The sequence below is a fragment of the Eublepharis macularius genome, chromosome 8 (assembly GCF_028583425.1).
Source record: "Eublepharis macularius isolate TG4126 chromosome 8, MPM_Emac_v1.0, whole genome shotgun sequence".
NCBI classification, from domain to species: Eukaryota; Metazoa; Chordata; class Lepidosauria; order Squamata; family Eublepharidae; genus Eublepharis; species Eublepharis macularius.
In genome coordinates this window covers 113,068,176-113,091,851 of record NC_072797.1, presented here as the reverse complement: position 1 = coordinate 113,091,851, position 23,676 = coordinate 113,068,176, and the positions used below count along the sequence as shown (strand labels likewise).

General features: G+C 45.6%; 1 protein-coding gene across 3 annotated transcripts in view; it reads right to left on the bottom strand.

Annotated features, from left to right (window-relative positions):
* DENND4C (DENN domain containing 4C) overlaps positions 1 to 23,676 on the bottom strand; it is a 102,136-nt gene that overhangs the window by 11,987 nt on the left and 66,473 nt on the right. For all 3 annotated transcript variants that reach the window (XM_054987136.1, XM_054987138.1, XM_054987137.1), the window contains 6 exons: positions 22,602 to 22,746; positions 22,182 to 22,328; positions 17,841 to 17,963; positions 15,887 to 16,033; positions 7,298 to 8,460; positions 4,069 to 4,252 (listed from right to left, as the gene is read on the bottom strand). In XM_054987136.1, coding sequence (XP_054843111.1) covers positions 4,069 to 4,252; positions 7,298 to 8,460; positions 15,887 to 16,033; positions 17,841 to 17,963; positions 22,182 to 22,328; positions 22,602 to 22,746 — 1,909 coding nt within the window. The remainder of the gene's footprint in view (positions 1 to 4,068; positions 4,253 to 7,297; positions 8,461 to 15,886; positions 16,034 to 17,840; positions 17,964 to 22,181; positions 22,329 to 22,601; positions 22,747 to 23,676) is intronic.

The window sequence follows — 23,676 nt, the reverse complement described above, 5'->3', positions numbered from 1 at the left end:
TCATACCATTTCAAATCAGACTGATGATTTCTGCCATTTTATCTCATTGTAAGAACGTTTGCATTCTACCTTTCTCATTCACAGAAACTGTCTATTTGCAAAGCCTGCAAGCCATTTTACCAAGAGCATTCTACACTCCAAAGTACATGTTGTAGCATAAGCCCATGGACATCTAGAGGTGATATGTTGCTTTTCCTAGTTGAGGCTGCCATGAGTATAAATCATCAGTCTATAGTTATGAATGAATTTCACAAGAACCCTTTTCTACCAGTACTGACAGGATGACATCCACAACTTCCATAACATTTAAGGCAGAGTGGTCAGCATGTCAGATTAGAATCTGGGAGAACTAGGTTCAAGTCCCCATCCTGCCATTGAAGCATCCTGCCATCGAAGCCAGTCACACACTCTCAGCCTAACCCGTCTCACAGAGTTATTTTGAGGATAAAATGGAGGAGAGGACAATGATGTAAGCCACTTCAGTTCCCCACTGAGTAGAAAGGTGGGGTATAAATGACACAAACAAACACAGCTTTGTGTTTACTGTGATGGACTCAGCTTCAAATGCTGGGATTGTTAGGCAGTAAAGAGGGGAGGATGATTGACATGTTCCCCCTTCCCTTTGTGGCTAGCCTGAAATGGCAGTTGGTGATGGAATGTTGAGGTGACAGCTGGTGCTACCAGAAGGAGGGGTTGACAGTTGGAGTAAATTGAAGAGGGAAAGGAGTTGAAGCCTGGCTTCTGACCAGAGAGGGTCAGCCTGAGAGTCCTCAGTGTAAGGAAGTAAAGAGAAAGTATACCCTTACAAGAGAAGCACTTTTAGTCCTTGGACTAAAGCGGGAAAGACAGCACTAACTTCTGTGTAGACACAAGAGATCTGGGAATTATAGTGGGCCAAGGAAGTGGGTAGAAAGGAGTCTCCCCTTTGGCACCAGGAACAGGGTTATAGCTTGGGCATAACTATAACTCCTGCCCAGTATTTTAAAAGGGTTTTGACTCAGTGGAGTACCCTGAGGTCTGCAAAAAAGGGGAAGCCATGCTGTGTAGGTGTTAAACTTGGGAGTGCCTAACTTGTGAAGGAATGCCAACCTCAGAAAGAACACTTTAACATCTTTAAGTCTGATAACACCAACATTTTATTTTATTTATTTATTTTTTCAATTTATATACCGCCCATCCCCAGGGGCTCTGGGCGGTGAACAGTTAAAATCAATAAAAACAAGAACTAAAATCAATATACAAATAATAAAACAAATTAACAAAGTGCAGTGGTGGGGAGAACCCTCCCCCACCCCAAAGGTGGGAGGCCGACATGGCACCGCCCCCTTCAATCACCGAATGCCTGGCGGAACAGCTCTGTCTTACAGGCCCGGCGGAACGATAATATGTCCCGCTGGGCCCGGGTTTCCATTGACAGAGCGTTCCACCAGGATGGGGCCAGGACTGAAAAGGCCCTGGCCCTGGTTGAAGCGAGGCAGGCTTCCTTAGGGCTAGGGACCACAAGTAAATATTTATTCGCTGATCGAAGCGATCTCCGGGGAACGTACAGGGAGAGGCAGTCCCAAAGATATGCCGGTCCCAACCCACTCAGGGCTTTAAAGGTAAGAACCAACACTTTGAACCTGATTCGGAATTCAACCGGAAGCCAGTGCAGCTGGCTCAGGACAGGTGTGATGTGTGACTGGTAAGGTATACCAGTCAGGACCCGTGCCGCCGCATTCTGGACCAGTTGTAGTTTCCGGATCAGGCCCAGGGGTAGCCCAGCGTAGAGTGAGTTACAGTAATCTAGCCTGGAGGTGACCGTTGCATGGATCACTGTAGCCAGGTCCTGGGGCGTCAGGTAGGGGGCAAGTTGCCTGATCTGACGAAGATGGAAAAATGCAGACTTGGCAACCGCCGTGACCTGGGCCTCCATCAATAGGGAGGCATCCAGGAGCACACCCAGACTCTTTACCACTGGCGAAGTTGCCAGTGGTGTCCCATCCAGGGCAGGGAGCTGGATCCCAACATCTGGCAGCCCCCGTCCCAGCTGCAGGACCTCTGTCTTCACTGGGTTCAATTTCAGCCTGCTCTGTTTCAACCATGCCGTCACAGCCTCCAAAGCTCTGGCCAGATTGTCTGGGGCCGTGTCTCATATAAGCCAGCAACTTAAGAACCACACCAAGTGTTTTGTGCCTCACACCAGTGAAGTATTCAGTTCAAAAACCTCTAAGTTATTTCAGTTTTAAACACCTGCCTACATGCCTTCTTTTACCTACTTGTAAATAAACCTTCTGTTTCATTTTGAATCTCCCTAAGCCTCCTGTGCTAGTTCTTCTCAAAGCACAAACCCCTGATCTTTCCCCTAATTAGACTTGGCTGGGTAACCAACCATACCACTTATATGGTTCTTAAGGGTGGGACAAGAAAGAAGGTTGAAGCTAAACCTCAACCACGCTACTAAAGGCTTCCCAGCCCAGTATTCAGCTTCATACATTTGGTGAGAAGTTTTACCTCAGGGTAGAGGAAGGTCGGCCCAAGCCTGAGTTAGATGAGGGTTTGTGACATATAAATTGGTGGCAGCTACGTGATACAAATAGCATGCCCACAATAAGTTGTTCCCACCACAAAACAACAACATCATCTTACTTTACAGTATTTTGTGAAGAAATTCAGAAAAATTCCTGTTGGAAATGGCCACTAGACGGAAGAATAAAGAGGCACAAGGAGATACTCAGGCACCAGAAGTGGCTGGTGAGGAGAATCCTAGTCAGGAGTTGGAAATAATGAGAATGAATGTTGAACTGGCAAGAATAGAAGCAGAAAAAGCCAGGATGGAGGCAGAAAAAGACAGAATTGAGGCAGAGCAAGAACAACAGTTAGCCAAAAGTCAGGCAGAAGACAGAATGGCACAGAGAGAAGCTGACAGAGAACATGAAAAAGATATGTTTGCTTTAAAGATGCAAGAAATACAGTTGCGGGCAGAACTACCAATTCCATTTAGAAGTGAGGGAATCTCTTCAGTAGAACAAAAGAAATTTCCCCATTATCAGAAGAGAGATGACATGGAAGAGAGATGACATGGAGATGACATTTTATTTAGTTTTGAAAGAACATGCAAAGATTTACAGATTCCTGATGACGCTAGAATGCTGCATTTATGCCCACAAATCTGTGGAGGGCTAACTGAAATCTATGCAGAGATGAGGGATGAGGAAACCTCAGATTACCAGCTGTTTAAAGAAAGGGTCAGAAATCATTTTGGCCTAACAGCAGAGCAAAGCAGAAAGGCTTTTAGAGAGGGCTTTTAGAGAGATCAGGAGAGACTTATTCCCAACTGCGATGTTGGTTAGACAGACCTCTCAATAGATGGATTGAGGGGAGCAAAGTCAAGACTTTACAGGAACTGAAGAACCTGATGAGGCTAGAGCAGTTTTACAGGCAAGTCCCTTCCCAGTTAAGATGGTTCCTGAGGGATAAAAAGCTCCAGACACAAAAAGAGGTTGCCACTGTGCTAGATGAAATTGAAGGGGACATGAGAGGAAATTTCCTACAACCCTCAAAAAGAATAAAGTCTGGGTCCTCCAAGAAAAGTTGAACCTCCCAAAACCAACCCAGAAAGGCAGGACACTCCAGCAATATTTCAGAGAGGAGTGATTACTTGCTATCACTGCCAGGAGGAAGGCCACATAAAATCCCGGTGTCCGCAGCTAGACAGCAGGAAATCCTACCACAGCCAAGCTAAAACTGTTAACATCCTTAAGAGGGCAGAGGAGGCTGCTAAAAAGCTTTCAGATCCATATCCAGAAACTGCCCTAAAAGAACAGCCTGCAATGGTAATGCAAATATGGAAAGCCCAAAATGATTTAAGTAAGGATTACTTGGAAGCTGTGGAAGTGAATGAGGAGAAGGTAATAGGCTTGAGAGATACCGGAGCTGAGATTACATTATTAAACCAGAGTTGGTGAGGCAGGAACAATATTTGCCTGGGCAGATTCTAGTCCTTCACTTTTACCATTACACCACACAGATACTTCCAAATATTCAAGCAGAGGATAATCCACTTTAGTTACAAGAGAATGTCCATACCTGTTGGATAGTGTTGCTTTCCTGCATCTCCACTACTGTTACTGCTGCTGCTGAGACTAGTTGTACTCTGAGCAAGCTCACTGGTAGTGAATCCTGCAATGCCTGTTTTTTGTGACTGATTGACACCTAAAATATGGTCTTCAAAGCCAGCAGGAAAGGTAAAATCTGGTCGACTCCCTTCATCCTTCAATTTAAAAAAGAGAAATAGAAAAACACACACACAAAAGAAGTTTGGTATCTCAGTATTTCCAAGCCATTATTTTTTGTTGATGTGTCTTGACAATAAAAAGAAAAAAAGACCTTAAAGCATTTCACCATGTCAAAGACAATAACAGTAAAGTACTGCCACAAGAGGAGTTCCACATTTATTTAGAAATTATCATGATTAGGGGTGTGCACCAGAAAAAAAATCGGGTTTACCCGAAGTGGGAAGAAGCTTCGTAAACGCTCGAAACCCTAAGTGCCAAGCTGCTTTGGATTTGGTAATTTAAATCACTTTGGTATGCTCCGTAAAGATTCGGAGCATACCAAAGTGAGGGTGGAAGCTACCACACACCCCACCTGGCCGAAAAGGGGTATTTAAACCCCCGCCAACAGCTGCTTGGTGGGGATTTCCCTGCCAAACAGCTGATGCCAGCGTTTCCAAGCCACTGCACAGCGGCACGGGCTCAGAGAAATTCCTGCCAAGCCGCTGATGCTGGAGTTTAAAATTCCCCTTCTCGTGCCACTGCACAGCAGCACAGAAAAGGACATTGTAAACTCCAGAGGCTTCCATCAGCGGCTTGGCAAGCCGCTGATCCAAGGGGAGAAATGCATATCTTCTGATCTGTGTAAACAGACCCAGTAGAGGGGAGGAACACTCATTTAATTGATCAGACTCTTGGAGAAAGTCCTTTAGCATTTATGATGAGAGCAGAGCTTTTTCCACACAGGTTGTTGGGTCAATGATATTTGAAAATAATTTTTCTTCCTGCTTCCTTACAATATTGTGGAGTATTTGTGCACCTCTCAAGGTGCCCCTGGCTTTTCTCCAATATTCCCCAAATCTGTTTTTTTTTGCCAAGTTTTGGGAAACATTGCAGCAAAGTGTGGATGGCTGGTGTGCAGATAGGGAAGTTCAGATTTTCCTGCTCCCATATCCACACAGCAGCCATTTCCTCCCACTGCCACCAGGGGAACTTTTTTTTAAAAAATCAGCAATTGAATATATCAATTTGTGTTTTGGGTTCTCTGAATTCCCAGTTTTCATTTTTTAAACAATTATCTACCCCTTTTGTTGCATAAAGTGGAAATGCGTATCTCTGTAATGAAAGGAGCAAGAGATTTTAAAAAATGAAATGCTGTGAATACAGAGAACCTGACACATGGCTTAATATTCAATTGCCAGTTTTAAAAAAAAAACAATTGGAAAAGCCTTGGTGGCCTCGGGGGCAGGGCTGGTGCTCTGGGACTGGGGTAGAGAAACCAGCCTGTGAAAACCCCGTTGCCATCTCACTGTATCGGAAGCCAAAGCAGCAACAGAGAAACGACATAGGCCTGTTTCCATATGGAAAACAACTAAGCAAAGTTTGGAGAAGGGGGGACTCAGCAGGGATGTGATACCATAGAGTCCATGCCTCAAAGCAGTCATTTTCTTCAGGGGAACTGTGTAGAGGATGGCAATTGTGGGGTTTTCTCAGGCTGGTTTCCCCACCCCAGTTCCCTAGCATCAGCCCCCACTCCCCCATGCTATCAAGGATTTTCCATTTTGTTATTTATATTGGCAATAGATCTGCAAATAATGGCATCCTGCTGATAGCTGAATATGGAAAGGCCATACCAGGCACAGGGAATACTACAGGCAGAGCGTAAAATGTCAGGAGCAGAGAAAATGCACTGAGCTGATGATGATGAAAGACCTTGCACAGATTGTAGAAAAAGGCATGAGAAGACATTAAAAGATAAGGAAATACAGAACGCTGCAAATGCAAGATCAGGAAATTGGAAGTTGATACAGAACATGAAAACTAAAGCAAGCAAAGTATATAATAATTGTATCATTATTTCCAAATTAAAATTAAGCCACCATCTGACAAATGTTATATAGAGTTTGAACAGTTCAACCATTCATACAAAAGGATCCCATGGTCAAAATACACGGCATCTGGATTGAGTCTGATTTATAGAGGTAATTGCAGGAAAAGATTTTTTAACAGCCATGAGCCAAAACACACGTTAAGAAATACCTAGGTTCAGCACGTGTTCTCTTACCTCAAGGTTTGCCGGGATCTGTAGGCGTCCTGGAAGCTTAAAGATCTGTAGGCGTCCTGGAAGCTTAAAGTCCTGGAAGCTTAAAGGATCTGTAGGCGTCCTGGAAGCTTAAAGGCGTCCTGGAAGCTTAAAGCTTAAAATACAGGCGCCTGTATTTCCCTTCCCCTTTTGCTGCTCTGTAAATGCTAAACTTTAAGCTTCCAGAACGCCTACAGATCCCGGCAAACCTTGAGGTAAGAGAACACGTGCTGAACCTAGGTATTTCTTAACGTGTGTTTTGGCTCTATGCCAGAAAAGGCCTGGCTTAAATTGCATAAGGATGTTTTTATCTCTTCTTTGAATGTTGGAATCACACAGAATAGCTTTAACCTCATGTACAGATGGTATATTCCTGTACAGCTTGCTAAAATCATTCTGTTGGTGATACCTGAAACAAGTGGGCAGCTTTTGACAACAGAAGAGGTAGTGGGCAAGAACCTGCTAGCTGGAAAACAGCAGTTGAAGAACATCTAGCTGAGTTTATTTCTCCTCAATGGCTGATTCTGAACATGTTGGATAATGCACTTCCAATCCTCTTTATAGATCATTTGGAATGGATTTTTTCATGTGCGGAACAAAAAATCCACCTCAAACGATTGATAAAGTGCATTGAAAGTGCATTATCCAAAGTGTGCGGAATCAGCCTGTTAGAAGTACAGCTCATGCTACAGGCATGAGCTGAACGGCTCTTGTCTCTTGGCACATAGTTTGAACACCGTAGCTCCCTTCCTCTGAGAAAGGAGGAAGACCTACCAGCAGATTTGCATTTTGAAGACTTTCCTCCTCCCCTCCTCCTGTCTGTCTGTTTTTCATTATATTTTTATTGTTGTGGTTAGGGTTATTTTGGGGTTATTCTACCATGGATCACCATGGGAAGCAGGATATAAAAGAAATAAATATTAAGCCACCTGGTCTTAGGAAACATTTAAACAATACTCGCCTCATCATCTGAATAGCTATATGCTGATGCTACAGCGCCCCACATCTTGCTGGCGACATTAGCTGCTTGCTTCATGCCAGACTTTAGAACATCTATTTTAGGTCCAGATAATATGTGGTCTAGCTTCAAACCCGAAAAGCTTGTAACCACCGAACCAAATGCAGCCTGCGGTGAAGAACGGCCCAACCCTGTTAAAGATGTGGACCGTTCTTTTTGGGTACGTGAAAGGGCCAGTTGCTTTGGTCGTCCAGTAAAAGTTTTGGATCTGGAAACAGATGGACTTTTACGACTGGCATTCTGAACCTGGGGTGGTGGAGTGGAATCTAAAGGTAGGCTCGATCGCCTGTCTAAAGGAGGACCAAGTGAACTAGGGGAGGCTTCATCTTGGTGACTCTCTTTCTTGTGCAGTTCCATGCTGAACGATTTGCTGCCCAAAGGACTTTTCAGATTCATGTAGCTCTCAATTTCATCAGCCAGATTGCGAGCAACTACTGGCGACATGATCTTTTCTTCCTGTTCACAGAGCTTCGGCTCCACTGTCTCTGTTGCCAGTAAAGATAAAGGGTCCAGGCCCACTTGAACATCTTCCCTTTCAACAGGCTTGACTACACCACACAGACTATTTCTCTTGTTCTCTGTCTCTTTGGGTTCTGTTGGGCTAGCTCTGGGCTGAGAGGCATTAAGAGGATTGGGGTTCACATCCTCTGCTTTGGCTGCACTGTTGTCATGCCCGTTTTCAAGCTGCTCTTGTCCTTCCGGCTCTTCCAAAACAGGTGATGACCAACACACTGCATCCCAAGCATTTCCATTCTCAGAAGTCCTAGAGGCATCTGAGCAAGAAAGGTGCAGATCGCTAGTTGCACTGTCAAAATTGTGAGATTTACTCATATGGGGTGGTGATGGTTTGGCCCCAGATAGAGCTGCTGTAAGGATCTTCGCATCCGCTCCCATCATTATTGCTACTTCACTGGAGTTCAAGTCTAAACTGCTTTTCTTCAGCAGCATGCCTGCTCTGCTTTCAGTGCTAAAGCTGCAGCTCCTTTCTGAAAAAAGCTTCTGCCTCTTCTTCCCTTTTTCACCAGTCCTCTTGGGAGAAGTATTGTCATCAAACACTAAATCATCAATTGGATCTTGAGTTATAAACAAAGGGCTGGATGGAGTCCCTGTTAAAAAAAAAAGGCAATATACTAACTACTTACAGAAAACCAAATAAAGCACAGAAAAACAGGTTTTACTTACCATAACTGTTGTTCATCTAGGTCTTCCGTGCAGGCACACATGGGACTGCGCACGCGCAGGCCTGCCGATACCGGAGATTTTAATAGCTAAACACCACCAGGGGGCGCTCCCGCCTCTCAGCGCGCATGCGCGGCCGCTTTCCCGCCGAAACGGCCCTTAAGAGGCGGAGCGCCCCTCACATACCCTCAGTTCCTCTTTCGCCGCCCCCTGCAAGGTAAGTACCAAGAGAGTTAGCGGGGAAGGAGGGAGGGCATGTGTGCCTGCACGGAAGACCTAGATGAACAACAGTTATGGTAAGTAAAACCTGTTTTTCATCTACGGTCTTCCTGTGCAGTCCCACATGGGAAGATTCCAAAGCTAAATACCTGGGTGGAGGTGACGCCAAAGCATCACTCAAAGATGGAGTGCAGAACTGCCGTGCCCACCGCTGTCTCCTTTCTATCTAGGATATCCAGCGCATAATGCTTCACAAAGGTATCCGCCGAGGCCCACGTCGCCGCCCTGCAGATGTCCTGGAGTGGAACACCTCTGAAGAGAGCCGCTGACGACGCCTGGGACCTGGTGGAGTGGGCATGCACTTGCAAAGGACAAGGTAGGTTAGCAGCAGAATAACAGGTCAGTATAGCCTGGACCACCCATCTAGAGATAGTCTGAGCCGAAGCCCGGTTACCCTTCTTCGGTCCAGCAAAACAAATAAACAAATTAGAGTCAATCCTAAATGGTTTTACCCTATCTAAATAAAATAAAATGGCCCTACGAACATCCAAAGAATGAAGGGCCGCCTCTGCCTCAGAAGCCGGAGTCGGAAAGAAAACCGGCAGAACCAATTCCTGAGATAAATGAAAACGGGATACTACTTTAGGTAAAAACTCAACCTTTGTACGAAGAACGACCTTCTCAGGGTGAAATTTCAAATAAGGGGGCTCGCAAGATAACGCTGCCAGCTCCCCAACCCTCCTGGCTGAAGTAGCCGCAACCAAAAAGGCCACTTTCATGGACAAAAAACGAAGCGGACAGGAAGCCAAGGGTTCAAACGGCTTAGACATCAAACGAGTCAGAACCAGGGGCAACGACCACTGAGGGACCAAAGCCCGCACAGGGGGAAACAAATTATTCAATCCCCTCAAAAATAATTTGGCAGAATAGTGGGAAAAAACAGACTTTCTATCCACTGGAGGGTGAAAGGCAGAGATGGCTGCCAGATAAACCTTGACTGAGGAGTTGGCCAAACCCTCTTGCTTTACTTCCCACAAAAAATCCAAAATCTCAGAAAGGGTGGACTCAAAAGGATCCAAACCCCTGCGACTACACCACACAGAAAATTTGTCCCACTTAAGGGCATAAGACTGCCTGGTAGACAAACGTCTAGCATTTAAGAGAACATTAGTCACAGCCTCGGAGAAGGCAGCCCCGGCCTGATCAACCACGCTGTGAGTTTGAGTCTCCTGATGTCGTGGTGAAGAACCCCCCCGCAGGTCAGGAGATCGGGAACCACCGGGAGACGGATCGATTGAGTCTGTAGACTCAGAAGGGAGTGAAACCATGGTTGCCTCGGCCAATACGGGGTCACCAGGATGACGGACGCTCTGTCCCTCTGGATCTTGCTGAGGACCCGTGCCAGAAGCGGGAACGGAGGGAAGGCATAACACAGGGGACCTGACCAACTTAACTGAAACGCGTCCCCACTTGATTCTGGGCCTACTCCTCCTCTGGAACAATAAGCTAGGACCTTGCGATTTTCCACAGTCGCAAACAGGTCCAACTCCGGAGTCCCCCATTCCGAGAAGATAGGGGCGAGATACTTGTCCTGGAGGGACCACTCGTAGTTTTCCCTGTGGAGCCTGCTCAGGTGGTCCGCCATGGAATTCTGTACCCCCGGGATGTGAACTGCATGCAGCCAGACAGCATGATCTATGGCCCACTTCCAGAGTCTCATCGCCTCTGTGCAGAGAGCCACAGACGCCGTGCCACCTTGCTTGTTGATGTAAAACATCGCCGTCGTGTTGTCGGTCAGGACCTGAACGGACTTGTTCCGCACGACATCTGTAAAGGAGATCAATGCATATAAAATTGCCCGCAACTCAAGAACATTAATATGTTCCTCACGTTCAGATTCAGACCATAACCCATGGGCATAAAGGCCAGCACAGTGAGCCCCCCAACCGAAAAGGGAAGCATCGGAAGTAACTGACAGATGAGTTTGGTGAAAACCAAACTCCATCCCTTTAAATAAATTAGCATCATCCCGCCACCACTCCAGGGAGGACAGCACCCCCCTAGGGACGGAAAGTCTCCTATTTTGAGAATCACGGGCCGGTGAGAATACAGAATTGAACCACAATTGGAAGGGTCGCATAAATAACCTGGCCAGCGGAACCACAGCCGTAGTAGAAGCCATGCAACCCAAAAGGGTCTGGATAAAGCGAACAGATTGGAAACGACACCTCTGAAGGGTCGAAATAAGCCTCTTAATTTTTGCAGCACGCTCTGAAGGCAAGAAGCCTGCATCCCGAACACCATCCAAAACCACTCCAATAAATTGGATGGAGCGCACCGGGGTCAACTTGGACTTCTTCTGATTAACAAAAAGACCCAGGCGTAAACATAAATTTAAGGTGAGATACACCTGATTGGACACAGAGTCAGCAGAATCACCAACCAAGAGCCAGTCATCCAGATAAGGAAAGATCTGGCAGCCCTGGAGACGTAAATGAGCCACCACTACTGCCACACACTTGGTGAACACCCTAGGTGCAGTGGCCAACCCAAAGGGTAAAACATTGTATTGAAAGACACGTTGCCCATAGACAAAACGTAAAAATTTCCTGTGTTCAGGGAAAATTGAAATATGAAAATACGCATCCTTCAGATCCAGGACTGCAAACCACGACTGTTGGGGCAACAAGGTCAAAACCATCTGTAAAGTAACCATTTTGAATTTACGAACTCGTATAAATTTATTCAAACCCCTAAGATCCAGGATAGGCCGAAGCCCACCATCCTTCTTCTCCACTAAAAAGAGGTTGGAATAGAACCCCAAACCAGCTGAAGCAACCGGAATCTCCTCTATAGCCCCTTTCTGCAATAGGGCTGAGAGCTCTCCCAGGATCTCTGAACGAGGGGGGTCAGAAGAAAACACAGGGAGACGTAGGTAAGGTAAACCAAGAAATTCAACTTTATAACCAAACTGGATAATAGACAAAACCCAAACATCGGAACAAATTGAACACCAGGCATCCAAAAAAGCATTAAGCCTGTCCCCAAATGTGGGGTCAGGTCCCTGTGATTGTCAGAATTGCTTATGTAATTGGTCCTGGTCCTTGGCCTGATGCTGTTGGGAACCAGGCTTGGGACGTTGGCCCTGCCTTCGTCTGGGAAAGGCAGATTGTGGGCTCTGGTAGCTCCTGCGCTGCTGGTAAGCATACCCTTGATAGGGCTGATAGCGGTGTTGTCTGCCACGCTGGAAGGAGCGATAGTATGGGCGAGAAGGCTGCTGCGACGGCTGGTGTAGAACCCCATACGAGCGGGCTGTCAAACGATCAGTCCTCTTCTTAGAGAGGAACTCGTCAGTTTTCTCTGAAAACAGAGTGGTGCCCTCGAACGGCAGGTCCTCAACCCTGTTCCTTGTCTCAACTGGCAGGGCGGTCGTGCGAAGCCATGCGTACCTGCGCAGTACCACCGAGGAGAGAAGTGATCGAGACGCAGTGTCAGCCATACTTCTCCCAACATTAATTTGGTGTCTGGAGAGACGAACAGCCTCCTCCTGAATGACCCGAAGCAGAGTGCGCTGATCTTCGGGAAGCTTAGGAAGAAAAGACGCCACCTTCTTCCATAAAAACAGCTGATAAGCCGCCATCATTGCGGCATAATTCGCCACTTTGATGCCAAACGTAGCCGAAGTATACAACTTCCTACCCAAGGCATCGATCTTTCTACTATCCTTGTCAGTTGGAGCCGATAGCGAGCCCTGGCGAGGCCGAGCTTGCATCTCCTCGGTGACAAGTGAGGATGGAGGAGGGTGAACGGCCAGGAACGGATGAGCATCGTCCTTGGTTCGGTACAAGCTCTCCACTTTTCGATTAGTGGCGGTAGCAGACGCAGGTCGAGACTGCAGCTTCTTCCATAGATCAGCAAACCCCTCAATAAGGGGAAAGGCAATCGAGGGAGTAGAACCCGAATAGATATGTTGCAATATCTTATCAGTGAATTTAGATTCAGTGGAAGTCACTTCAAGGTCCAGGGCTTTCGCCATTCTTTGGAGCAACTCGTTGTAGGCCCGAAAATCATCAGTAGGCGAGGCCTCATCAGATGGCCCAATCTCCTTTTCAGGTGACTCCGACAGAGGAGAAACACTGTAACGGGCCCGGGGTCGTGGAGAGACTCGATCCGACGGGAGGCGGGACGGGTCATAGCCAACATCGGAACCGACTCGAAATGAAGGAGACAACGAAGCACCTCTATAATGCCGGTCCGAGTAGTATGAACTCTCCCTACTAGAGTAACGAGGGACAGGATCATCTCGACGTCGACTCTCCCTGGATCGGCTCCGATAGGACCGTAGGGTCCGACAGCTAGAGCGACGGGCGGACCGACTCCTTCGACTCCGAGCCAACTGAATAGAGTCCGATTCGTACGAGGCCGATCGAGCCCGACCGGAAGGGGTAAGAGGCTTCTCGAGGAGAATGACATCGTCCTCCTGAGCCACCCGGTCCGGAGGAGTCTTGGACTGCGGACGATCACTCGCCTCTGCTCGCTGCTCCACTTGGACGGGAGCGGAGTCGACCGGAGCCGACGGGGAAGAGGTGAGTAAGCCTTCCAACACTGCCTTATCATGCTTACTGGAATGCTTATGCTTCTTCTTTTTCTTTTCAGGAACGGCCTTCGGTCTCACAGCAGGATCCGAAGTCATCGGAACCGTAGAGGTGGTCTGAGTTGGCGGAGTCGACCTCGGAACCGACGGAGTCGAACCTCTATGGGCGCCACGAGCAGGCGAAGCCGAGACAGCCGACGAGATCGAAGGAGGTCGACTTGCTAGATGTCTCGGAACCGAAGCGGTCGGTTCCGACAAACTCCGACCCGAAGGGATCCTCTCGGACCTCGACTCCGAGCGACTCGGAGACGGCTGAGAACGAGGCGTCTTGGAACCCGAAGGTACAGGAGGACGAGAGGACGCAGACGGAGCAGACGAAGACTTCGGTGGAGGGTCCTCGACCGACATCGCACGCTGCCAGAGAAAGGCATGCAAACGATCCGTCCGTTCCGCCCGGGCCTTGGAGGTAAACGCGCGGCAATGCTTGCACGCCTGAGTGTTGTGAGTTTCCCCAAGGCAATACAAACAAATGGAATGGCCATCCGACCTTGTCATCTTACGATTGCAGGTCTCGCAACGCTTAAACAAGGCCTTCTCAGACATCGCGAACGAAGAAAGCTGTTAAACCTCAACGATCGGCGGCGAAAGAGAAACTGAGGGTATGTGAGGGGCGCTCCGCCTCTTAAGGGCCGTTTCGGCGGGAAAGCGGCCGCGCATGCGCGCTGAGAGGCGGGAGCGCCCCCTGGTGGTGTTTAGCTATTAAAATCTCCGGTATCGGCAGGCCTGCGCGTGCGCAGTCCCATGTGGGACTGCACAGGAAGACCGTAGATGAACAATAAAATCTTGAGGAAGTTTAACAAAGGTATCTAAAAAAGAAAACGATGCACTAGATCTCTACCTGAGGCAGTCTGAACAGAAAATAATAGACCTATCTCTGACTTAGTATAATATAGCTTCATGTACTTAATGAATTAAATGACCAGTGTCAATTTGGAATTGTTCTCTCTATGAGACACAGTTTTCAAGAAGTGTTGTTTTAGCAATAGCCTCTTCCATTCTTCAGTGTGGTTTCCAGTACATCTAAAAAAACCTCAAAAGTTGTTAGTGTGGATGTTACAGATCTGCTGAAGATGTAATAAAATTCAACCAAGCACTGGCCACAGCAATGTGAGCATTATGTACAAGCTTGTTGCTTTTACATAAAATGATAGCAATCACTTGTTCATGTTGCTATTAAGAAGTGATGTCCCAGAAAGATGGTAGCTCCTCAGATCAAAAATATTACTACTGCTTCCTACTGGAAGAGATCCACTTTGCTAAATGCATCTTGGTTGCTGTACTTCACTTACAACACAATTTATTTTAAAAATCCACAAAGAGAAAGTTGTTGGATCAAAAGTTCATTCTGCATCTGCTCCTTTATTATTTCTTGATGCATTCCAAAGCTAAACCTGGGCACCCCAAAGGCTTGCCTAATTGGTTGCCTGCTAGGGTTCCCATCCCCCGTTCGGGGCAGGGGATCTCCCGATCCCACCCTCCCTCCCCCGCGCCCACTTACCTGGCCAGCGGGGAGGGGCGCTCCCTGGGGCACCCCCTCCCCGGGTGGTGCGGTGTGCCCCTGGGTGCGGGGCATGCTCCCGCGCCACGAGAGCAGGTGGCGGCAGAGAGAAAGCAGGCGGCGGTTGTAAGAGCACATCGCTCTCACTGCTGCTGCTGCCGCAGCCCGCTCTCTTGCCGCGCCCCTCTGCAGCTGGCGCCTGCAGGGACAAGGGGAGTGGCGGCGACGAAAGAGCAAGCTGCGGTGGCCAGGGCCTGTTCTCTCTCTCGCTGCCGCCACGCCCCTTGTCCCTGCCAGCGTCGGCTGCAAGAGAGAGAACAGGCCCTGGCCACCGCAGCTTGCTCTCTCGCCGCAGCCACCGCTGCCCGTGCTGCCCGTGCCGGCAGGGACAAGGGGTGTGGTGGCGGTGAGAGAGAGAGAGAGAGAGCTGCCCGCTCTCTCTGCCCTCCCTAGCACACGTGACACGTCATCTGTGTGATGACGTCACTCCTGGAAGTGACGTCATCACGCACACCAGGAGCACGCGCATGCACGGTCGCAACAAGAAAAGTGCCGAGGAGGTAGGAGCCAGCATCCCAGTCTCCCACTGGGAGACTTGAGGGACCTGGCAACCCTATTGCCTGCAGGACTTTTTTTCAGCTGACATGCGGTAGAACGGAGTTCTGGAACCTCTTGAAAATGATCACATGGCTGGTGGCCCCGCCCCGATCTCCAAACAGAGGGGAGTTTAGATTGCCCTCCGCAGCACGGAGGGCAATCTAAACTCCCCTCTGTCTGGTGATCAGGGGGCGGGGCCACCAGCCATGTGACCATTTTCTCTGAGGGCAACCCACCGAGTTCCACCACCTCTTTTTCCAGAAAAAAAAGCCCTGGTTGCCTGTCTGTTTTCATTACATCCAACACTGCCACAATTTTATATTTACAAGATGGATATAAATGTAAACTTTACATCTCAACGTGCTACACATATTCAGTCACTCACCACTGCTGCTCTTCCGGCCAGTACTGTCGAAAATGCCAGAGGGAACCTTTACAATACTGTTTCCAGGCTGTACTGGGACTTCTGTTGGCCTATGGGATTCTAAATTAAGGACGTGTTTTTCACCAGATTCACTGGCACCATCAACTTCTTCAAAAGGCAAAAAATGAAGAAAATGTTAACTGACATACAAATGAAGCATATTTAATGTCCTATACAGCCCTCTCCCAACCAAAGAGAAAACTGAAATTGTAGTCTATTCAAATAATCAAAGTAAAATTTTAAATAGGAATGAGTGTGATATAATCTCAGCTATAACTATGATTAATTTAGTTAAATCAAATTAAAGTTATAAAATAAAATGCAAAGGTAATGCATGGCTCATAATGGCCAAAAAAATGCACGAGGATTCCTGATGTCTGCCCTCTGGGACCAAGTCAACAGAGAAATCAAGAAAGAGGAACTTCACGTGGGTGACTGATGGACAGTTCTAACTTAGAGCAACAGACTGTGAAGTCTTGCAGTTTTTCCTCTCTCAGGAAGGGTGTCTGGCTTCCAGAACAAGATGGTCTTGAGAAACAGTTCTCAAACAGGATAACAGGAAACAAAGACCTGATCAGTTCCTGCTCCCTGCACTGACCAGGCAATTTTTAGTAACCTTGTGACCTCAAATTTTGCAAGAGAGCTTGAAAAAGTCTGCATTCATGCAAAAACGAATAGATCCAAGAGTCAACTACCATCGAAGAAAAAGGGGGTCGGGACTGTTTGCCAAAACAAAAAAGTGACCATTAAGGAGGGTGTAATGATCTGGAGGTAATGATAATTGTCAAAAGTTTCCAACTCAGAGGAGACCCACAGGGCAACATCAGAAGCAACAGTAAACTGTCAGGACTCCTGCCTCTTAACAACGAACTACAGGTCAGATTTGGCAACCTGACTAAATGAGCTTGCATAAATGCAGAATGGGAATTTATTAATAGGATGCTTAAGATGTAGCATCACCCTGTTGACCTAAAGTAAAATTTTCTTTAATTAGTGAAGCGCTGTGGTCTCTGCAATGATCCACTCCCTTCAAGGCAGTGGCCTGACTACCTGCTGGCCATGGAACATGATTAAAAATTAACTGGCAAGAAAGAAATAGCATTTTTAATTTCCCTTACAAGTGCTATTTTTCTGGAATAATTCTATTAACGCTGTCTATCATAACTCCCAATGTTTAGCTTCTAGAAATAAGTGTACAATAAAAGGTAGCACCAACCAACTTTAGACAGCTTGCTTTTTTTTTTTAAAGGAAGACTATTAGTGAAACTAACTGACAGTTTTGAAGATTTATTCCATAATCCAACACATTTCTACACTGGGGATCTTGGCTCCTGATGCTGTATCTTTTTTTAAACAGTCTTTTGCAGACTGGCTCAATATATTACAGAGAGAAAGAGAGCTCACAGCGGCTAAGTTTCACCCTGCTGTGCTACTACTGAAAGCACAGCCTCTGTTTACCCGTCTATCACATTTTCTCCTGCCCTTCCACCAAGCTCAGAAATACATGGTTGTCCTCCCACCATTGTTAACCTCACAACCACCCCATAAGATCAGTCAGGCCGGTCACCCTCGCTCAGCCTCAGGTCTCCCAGTGAGATTCATGCACAAGTATATTGTATATGTATCCCATTTTCATTGAAAGATGATGGGAACAACCACTAAGTCACAGAGCCCGTTATTACTAAGGATTCCCATGGACAGAAGAGGGGGAATTTTGCTGATTTATCCCCATGCTGTTCCTGAGAAGGGTCTCTGGTACTTTCAGCAGCTACATTTCAGGAGTCATTTTGGGATGCAATGGAACAGAGGAGGCAAGAAAGTTGTGCTCCACTGACTGAAATTTCTTCAGTCAATCCATCCATAGAACTGCACTGGAATATTTTTTTTAAAAAACCAAATAATCAATATAATATACCTCCAATTAAATCATCTTTAGCATCAGCCTCTTTTTCTACAAGCATATCTGTTGTATGAATGCTATCTGCGTCATCTTTTATAAGTTCATCTTTAGAACCATATCCTTGATCAGACTGACCACCTGTTGAGAAGAATGCAACACACTGTAGCAACTTTATCTAACAGTATTGTCAGATTTGCTAATACAGCACAAACTCATTTATATTTTTTTATTAAAAATGAAAAAGAAAAATGCACAAGAGCCAAAACCGGCAATACCCAGGACACAAAAATATACACATACCAACTGTCAGTTGGAAGAAAGCAAGAGCAGTTGAAATTCAATGTAAAGGCTTTTTAGAGAGCTGCTGTATGAAGTATTTTTAGTAGGGCATTACGATAAGTTACAATGAAGGTCAGTTCTCTAAAGAGGAATGAGTATCATTCCCATTTTACATACCACATGAGAACATGAATTTTCCTGTTTCTTATACATCTCAGATACAAGTTAGTTGTTTCCTCCATTAGCTAATTCCACCCCTATGCGCATGCTCATACACACTTCTGAATTATTTGTTAGACATCCTGTTACTTCCTGTTCTCATTAGTGTTGCCCCTCCTCTGGTGTAAGCAGAAATTGGGGTTTTAGTAGCTGCCAATTCTGGTAGCTCCGTACAACCACAAAACCCAACTAAGTTTAAGAGATTTTCTTTGGAGTCCCTTAGACACATAATGATTAAGGGTGTGCACTAAGAAAACTTTCATTATAATTTCAGATCCAGACTTCGGGGGGAGGGTATTGTGATTACTTATTTGCGTTACCATTTTGGATTCAAATCTGCATGTTTTTTCAGGTTCTGGAGTTCTTGGATCATTTTCAATAGGGAATGTATATGATGGTCTAATGCAGCTGTTTATAATAATAATGGCATCAAATTTTCACAGAACAGTCAGCCCTCTAATCTAAAGACCCCCTAAGTTTCAAGCAGAATGAACAAAGGAGTTTGATTTACAGATCCCTGAAGTAGGTGCCTCTCTGCACCGCTGCGCTTCTCTCTAGTGATTCCTAACGAAGCCATAAATCAGAGGCCTACCAGTAGAGCTCCAGCTGGCCACCGGCAATTAAAAAACCCTGTTGCATTCATTTAATTTTCCTGCTCTTACAATGACTCACAGAAAATGTTTACTTTTTTGCTGAAAACTCCGTGCCTGCCATCTTTCTTTCTTTCTTTCTTGTGGTCTGTTGTTGGTTTTCTTTCACAAAGTGAGGGAGGCTTCCTTTGCAGACCCCTTCCCTTGGAGGACTTTTCTTGGGGGGGGGGAATTGGAGTGATTGTTTTTCAACCATATGTCACCAAAATCGCAGCAGAGTGAGAGTTGCCTGTCTAGTGAATTGTCTGTCTAATTGTCTGTCATGAGAGCGGTCTGTCTAGTTGTCTGTCATGTGTCCTTTTTGTGGCTTGGATACTGGACTTCTGTTAATGCACCTTAACATCTCAGTAGCCTTTCTTGCAACTGCATGAGAATGCAAGCTCGTGCTTGGCTTGTGATTAAGATCCTTTCACGTGTCAGGCTGCTAAACTGAGGTCTGAACTCCTTTGTTTCACAGGGATATGTTGTCCGCATCAGTGGCGGCAACGATAAGCAAGGCTTCCCCATGAAGCAAGGGGTTCTGACTCATGGGCGTGTCTGCCTGCTGCTCAGCAAGGGTCACTCGTGTTATCATCCCAGGAGAACTGGAGAACGGAAACGGAAATCTGTTCAGGGATGCCAACCTTAGTGTCTTGAATTTGGTCATTGTAAAGAAAGGTGAGTGTCTGAAGTTCTGCATATGAAATGCCAGAAAGTATTTTGCATCTCTTTAGGCTCACTCTGTTATGGTATCCCTCTGTAACTTTGCAGTGATTCTCTGTGGGTTACAGCTAGGCATACTTATCTAAATTATAGCTGTGACTGTAAAATATGTTTGACAGACCATAGCAAGTGATCATATAATGTTGAGCAGTACCAAATGCCACCCTTGGGCACTGAAGCTTATGATGGGAGTAGTTTTCCATTGCTGTGCTTAAAACTCCCGGTTTGGGCCAGAATTTTTTATCACCCGTACTTTCTTGCTGTCTTGTCTGATTTAGACGTTGGTGATTTGTATCTATTTTTAAATCGGCAACTAACACTCTTTTTGTGAAACTTCTCTTGATAGCTATTGAGCAGCTTCAGGTGATGTGTTCTAATTTCCACTGAGCCATGAAACTCATTGTCTGACCTCAGAACAGTCATTGTCTCTCGGCTAACTACCTGACGAGTTTTTGAGGGGGCAGAATGGTGTAGGGCAGAAACACCAACCTCAGCTCCTTAAAGGAAGGACAAGATAAAAATGGGATATTTATACTTTAATTTGCTAGAGAGCAGATATTAATGAGAATAATGAAGCCTGGACAGCTGAAAGTTGTTTGTCTTAAAGACTAGTGATTTTAAGCAAACTGGACCCAGGGTTCCAGTTCTATGGGTCCCCGAGCAAGGTACTCCCAGGCTTTTGAAGGGAGTGAAGGAACTGATAGCTCTTTGCAGCTTGCCTGCAAAGGTGATTGGCTGGAAGGGAGAACAGCCATTTCCCAGGAACTCAGTAGAATCAAAGAAAATGCTGGGGGGAACTTGGGAGGGAAGAGGCATGGATTCTTGAGAGGAGAGGATGTTGTAATTTCCAAGCATCCTGGACTTGTGTTACCATTCTGGAAAATCAGGGTAATGACCTGGAGCAGTAATTTCTGTGTATAGTTTTGGTTCAGTATTTCATTATGCACATCCCTGATAAGGAAGTACCAGAAGCAAACCAAAAAAGCATGTAAGGTGAATATAGTAAAGTATATAAGTGAAAAAGTAAAATACAATGCAAATTTTGAACCACATTTTTTGATTTTGTGCCATTCAAGAGATAATATGCAAACACTGACTGATTACTAATTACACATGGTTAATTTTTTTTTGCCATGGCAATTGACTATTATTTATAGCATTAAGAGGAAAAAAACCTCTCCCACTCCTTGCTCATCAAGTGACAAAAGACCCATTAATAAGTGGGGAAATTACCTGGAGTGGTTAACATTCAAGAGCAGAAATAACGCCTATGTGCCTCCAAGGCTTCACGACATACAAGTCTGCACCCCACACCATGACAGCACCAAGAGACAGCACAGAGCAAGAAGCAGAGCAACAAAGATCAGAGAGAAGGAATCTTTAGTCATCTACTAGACAAATACAGAACGCCATCTACACATGGGAGAGACTCAAACTTTTTAAAAAGAACGATATCAGAAAGTTTAGTAGAGGAGGGGAGAGAAGAGGAAAAACATTTAGATCTACAGGCTACAAAGCAGGATGGCAGCCATTCTTCACTATGTTTTAATAAAGTGTTTTATGTGCATAAAGAATATCATTTAGAAGGGAGCATTTTTAAAGTATACACTAAAAATATAAAATATGCTAAAACTCCACAATCATCTCTTTCCGCAGATTTATGTCATACATCCACTTCATGCAAGTGACACACTGTATTTCATATTCAGTATGAAATGCCTACTTGGACATCTCCCCCTTTTCTAATATCCCTTACCATACCATTATGCAAATTTGCATAAGCATTTACCCTAAAAGATTATTGCACAATGTACTTATTGCCAGCCTACAATTCAAACAGGAGGCATGACTATGATCAGACTCTATATCTGTACAAGAATATTTATCATGTCCACCCACGGGCAATGAAAGACATTACAGAACTGTGGGATGAGGGAACTCAAAAGTTACTGGAGGTTCAAGCTGACCTGAAACTACATACCTGCCTTACTATCAGTAACTCAACCATTCACAATCCCCATGGCCCCTCTACAAAATAAGTTCATTCTTGATGTGCAGTGCCACCCTAAGCAGAGTTACAACCCCTTTAAGATTTGAGTCCAGTAGCGCCTTAAACACCAACAAGATTTTCAGGGTATAAGCTTTTAAGAGCCGAAGCTCCCTCTGTCAGATACCCCCTTTCTGCTTCACGAGTCTTACTTTGTTAGACCTCTTTCAGGGGCAACAGTATGTTTTCCAGACATAAGATAATGCCAGAGAGATTATGGCTTGAAACACACAAAACACAAGACCAGGGTGTAATCTGCTCATGGTGTTTCCTTCCTGGTGATCCTGTGAACTATCTCCTCCATTCTGCTGCTCATGGGATTGCCAGGGAGCCAGTTGTATGTGTGAACCATTTATCCTCCTCACCCCTTTCACAGGAAGGACAGATTTCAGGAAAAACCAAGTCAGTAACATATTAGAAAGGGAGTGTGCAGTTAGTAAAACCCAGCAAATCTAGTACCTGTGCTAGAGTGATTACCAATGGAATCAAGCCTGACTAAGTCTCTGACGAAGAGTGTGTGCTCCCCACTGTTAGCATCATTAGAACTATCCACACTACCATGGCTCACCGTGTCCCCATCACTTCCACCTGCGGTCATCCGAGGAGCTGAAGATATGAACAACAGCGCATTAGTTACAAAAAAGTGAACATTCCTTAATGCGTAAGCTTTCATGACCACCATTTTTAAAGGGACTCATAATTCTCTTCATTTCTATGATTACATTTTCAAATTCATTTTTGGGACATTTAAGGTAATTCTCCTGAGGCCACCCCCAAGCCAGCTTAATACAATTATGCATTTTCCTAACACAGTAAGATAGCACTCTAACCTAGCTCTGTAGAAACTGGGCCCACGGAAGTTAGTGACGGTGAGGTTACCTGGTACTGAAGGGACCTGTGAATTGCGTGCAGACTTTCTGAGGCATTGCCTAAACTGTGCCATACCATGCACCACATTTCGTACTTTTGTCCAGAGAAAAATGCCACTGCGGTTACTGCTAGGCCATGGGCTCTCCAAAGCTGCCTAGAAAAGTGAAAGTGCTTAATAATTTGTTTCCAGAAACTCAAAATGTACTATTTTCAGGCACATGCACACACACACTACCTAATCCATTTTCTGCAGTATCAGTCACACTTTGAAATTCATATTCATATGTATGGAGATGTATACTTCTCCTGGACAGATCCATGAACATCCCAGAACCTGTGTGCAACTGCAGAGAAGTATGATTGATTACCAGGGACCATGGATAGATGCTCAGATTCTCTTTGAACAGAGCACATAGCATTATTTGGAACTAGCGTTCACGGTTCCCTAGCTATGGAGAAAGGCAGTGTAATGATTTTAAGAAAATGTGTGCATGTGTCTTTAAATGCTTGGTGTGATATAGGTGAAGAGTGGGGGTGAAAGAGAGGGATGAGTGAGTGAGATGATTGGTTGGTGACAGAGTGTGGGCGGAGTGAATGCAGTTTGAGACTGAGAGTGGAGAAAGAACATTCAGTCAGGGAAAGAGAGGCAAGCTGTGTGCTGCCTGAGCATGTTTAGGGTATTACTGAGAGAAATATAACCTATGTGGAAACCTGATCTGAGTATGGTTGTGAAAGAACATTCAGTCAGGAGAAAGCAGGCAAACTGTGTGTGAAGCCTTAGGAAAGATCTGTGTGACTGAGTTTAAGAAAGTAACTTTAAGAATTGAGAACTACTCTTTGAATCATCAAGTTTTAGAAATAACATGAACCCGATACGCTTCTTATAAAAATAAAAGTTTACTTTGCTTTTTTTTATATCCCAGAGTATCTGTTATTGCTATATCCCATTCCTATCCTCAGAGCCACATAGAACCACGAAGGAGCCTGACGCTTAGGCATGTTACTAAAGGGAAAATTTAAATAAAATATCTTGGAATATAATATTCCTGGTGGCAGCAATCTACCCAGAGGGTGTAAATGGAAA